The sequence below is a fragment of the Myotis brandtii genome, unplaced genomic scaffold (assembly GCF_000412655.1).
Source record: "Myotis brandtii unplaced genomic scaffold, ASM41265v1 scaffold359, whole genome shotgun sequence".
Lineage (NCBI taxonomy): Eukaryota > Metazoa > Chordata > Mammalia > Chiroptera > Vespertilionidae > Myotis > Myotis brandtii.
Window position 1 is genome coordinate 831,300 of NW_005363802.1, and position 1,697 is coordinate 832,996.

Sequence of the window (1,697 nt, forward strand, 5' to 3'; positions counted from 1 at the left end):
ATTGAGATGGCTTTTCTGAATAAACTTCCAGGAGCTTAATTTAAATTTTTATTAATGTAAGTGACTTTACTGAGCATACAGATCACAATTACTTCACCAATAAAATGTTGACAATACAGCATAAGTTGAATTAGTCTTACTTCAATTCCTGCAAGCTTCATGGCTCATAAACAACATAATGTCAAAAGCACTCAAGCGCTTCTTAGAATTCCTGAATGTTTCTGCCTCCACTCATTTCTCCTCTCTCATAACCCTTACTCCCCTTTCCCCTAATTGATCTGATTATGAAGTTGCCCCATATCCTCAAAGCTCTAATGATCTCAAACTCAGTTCTTTGTTCTCTTATTGCATTTGCATCTCCAACAGTGTCACAGACTGGTAGGTATTTCTGGCTTCCCAGAATCCTCCAGCCTACAAAACCTTTGACAAACTTCTCAGGTCACTGTTGTCAAGTGAGGAGATTTCTTACCTTTGGCAGAGACGCCCTGGAACCTGAACTCTGGGTGGTCATCGTTAAAACTGTGGTGATGCCCAGTGCGACCCTGGCAGGGGCTGCATCCATGTTTATCCAAAAGGAGACCCAGGACAAAATGACTATCAAGAGACTGGGGATGTACATCTGGATCAAATAATATCCCATCTGGCGTTCCAAGTGAAACTTAACCTCAATACAGGTAAACTTTCCTGGAAGGCAAGAAATTATTACTTAAAATCCAATTAGAATTTATCTTTCCTATTAGACTCTCACTTTATTTTAAAAAATAAGAGTATTATAGATGGATTTGAAAGATTTTACAAGATGCTCGCTCTACATAAGCAATTGAACTATTTTCCTACTTAACCAGTAATAGAAATGACAGTGCAAGAATGAGTGATCTAAAGAGTCACTGGACCAAAACCATGTGGGATTATTAATTTTCAAAATCTGTGCCTTTTTGAAGCTTATTTTGATAGAGTTTCAGAATTTGCAAGGCTGTCATATATAATATGTAACCCACAGAATATATGTATAGTATATAGTATACAGCATAACATATATAATAAATAACATGTAATATGTAACATTTGAAACCATTTTCTCCAAAGTTGTAAAGTTCACATGGGCCTCCCAAAGAATTTGAATAATTTTGTATTTATTTTTGTGTTATCAATAGCAAGAGAAAAATATGTATTTGTATCAGCCATGCATATAATCTAGTCATTGTAAACATTTCCTAGCCTTTTGGGTAATTGCTTGAGGACATTTAGAATATTCCTAGAATCTGTTTACAATGTTACACTCCCTATAAAAAGAGTGCATATAAAGATATTAAAACTTTTTACATACTACTAAGAAATAGATGTTCCTTCTCCTTTCCACACTTCCCCTCTTTAATCGGCTTGACATTAGTGCTCCAGAAGGTAATTTGGCTTAGTCCAGACAAATTATAAGAGGTAGGGTTGGACTCTTCTTTGTCAGGAGGAACACCTTGGAATTATGTTTTAGTTACTTGAATAGGAAGCACTGTTGACTGCTAAAACAAGTTTTCATGGGCCATTTTACTCAGCAAGGGACCTGGAGCAGTCACTGAGCAAACTATCATGTCTAGATTGCCTACCTATGTTCAGCTTGTGTGGTATCAAAACTGGGACATGCATATGAAAAGCCATCAACTTTACTGGGCAGGCATAATCTCCCAGGTAACAACAGATGCCCA

General features: G+C 36.7%; 1 protein-coding gene across 4 annotated transcripts in view; it reads right to left on the minus strand.

Moving 5' to 3' along the window:
- The window catches only part of GLRA2 (glycine receptor, alpha 2), a 171,455-nt gene that overhangs the window by 102,939 nt on the left and 66,819 nt on the right, over positions 1-1,697 (minus strand). For all 4 annotated transcript variants that reach the window (XM_014544312.1, XM_014544313.1, XM_005871879.2 and 1 more), the window contains one exon: positions 470-684. In XM_014544312.1, the coding sequence (XP_014399798.1) occupies positions 470-684 (215 nt within the window). The remainder of the gene's footprint in view (positions 1-469; positions 685-1,697) is intronic.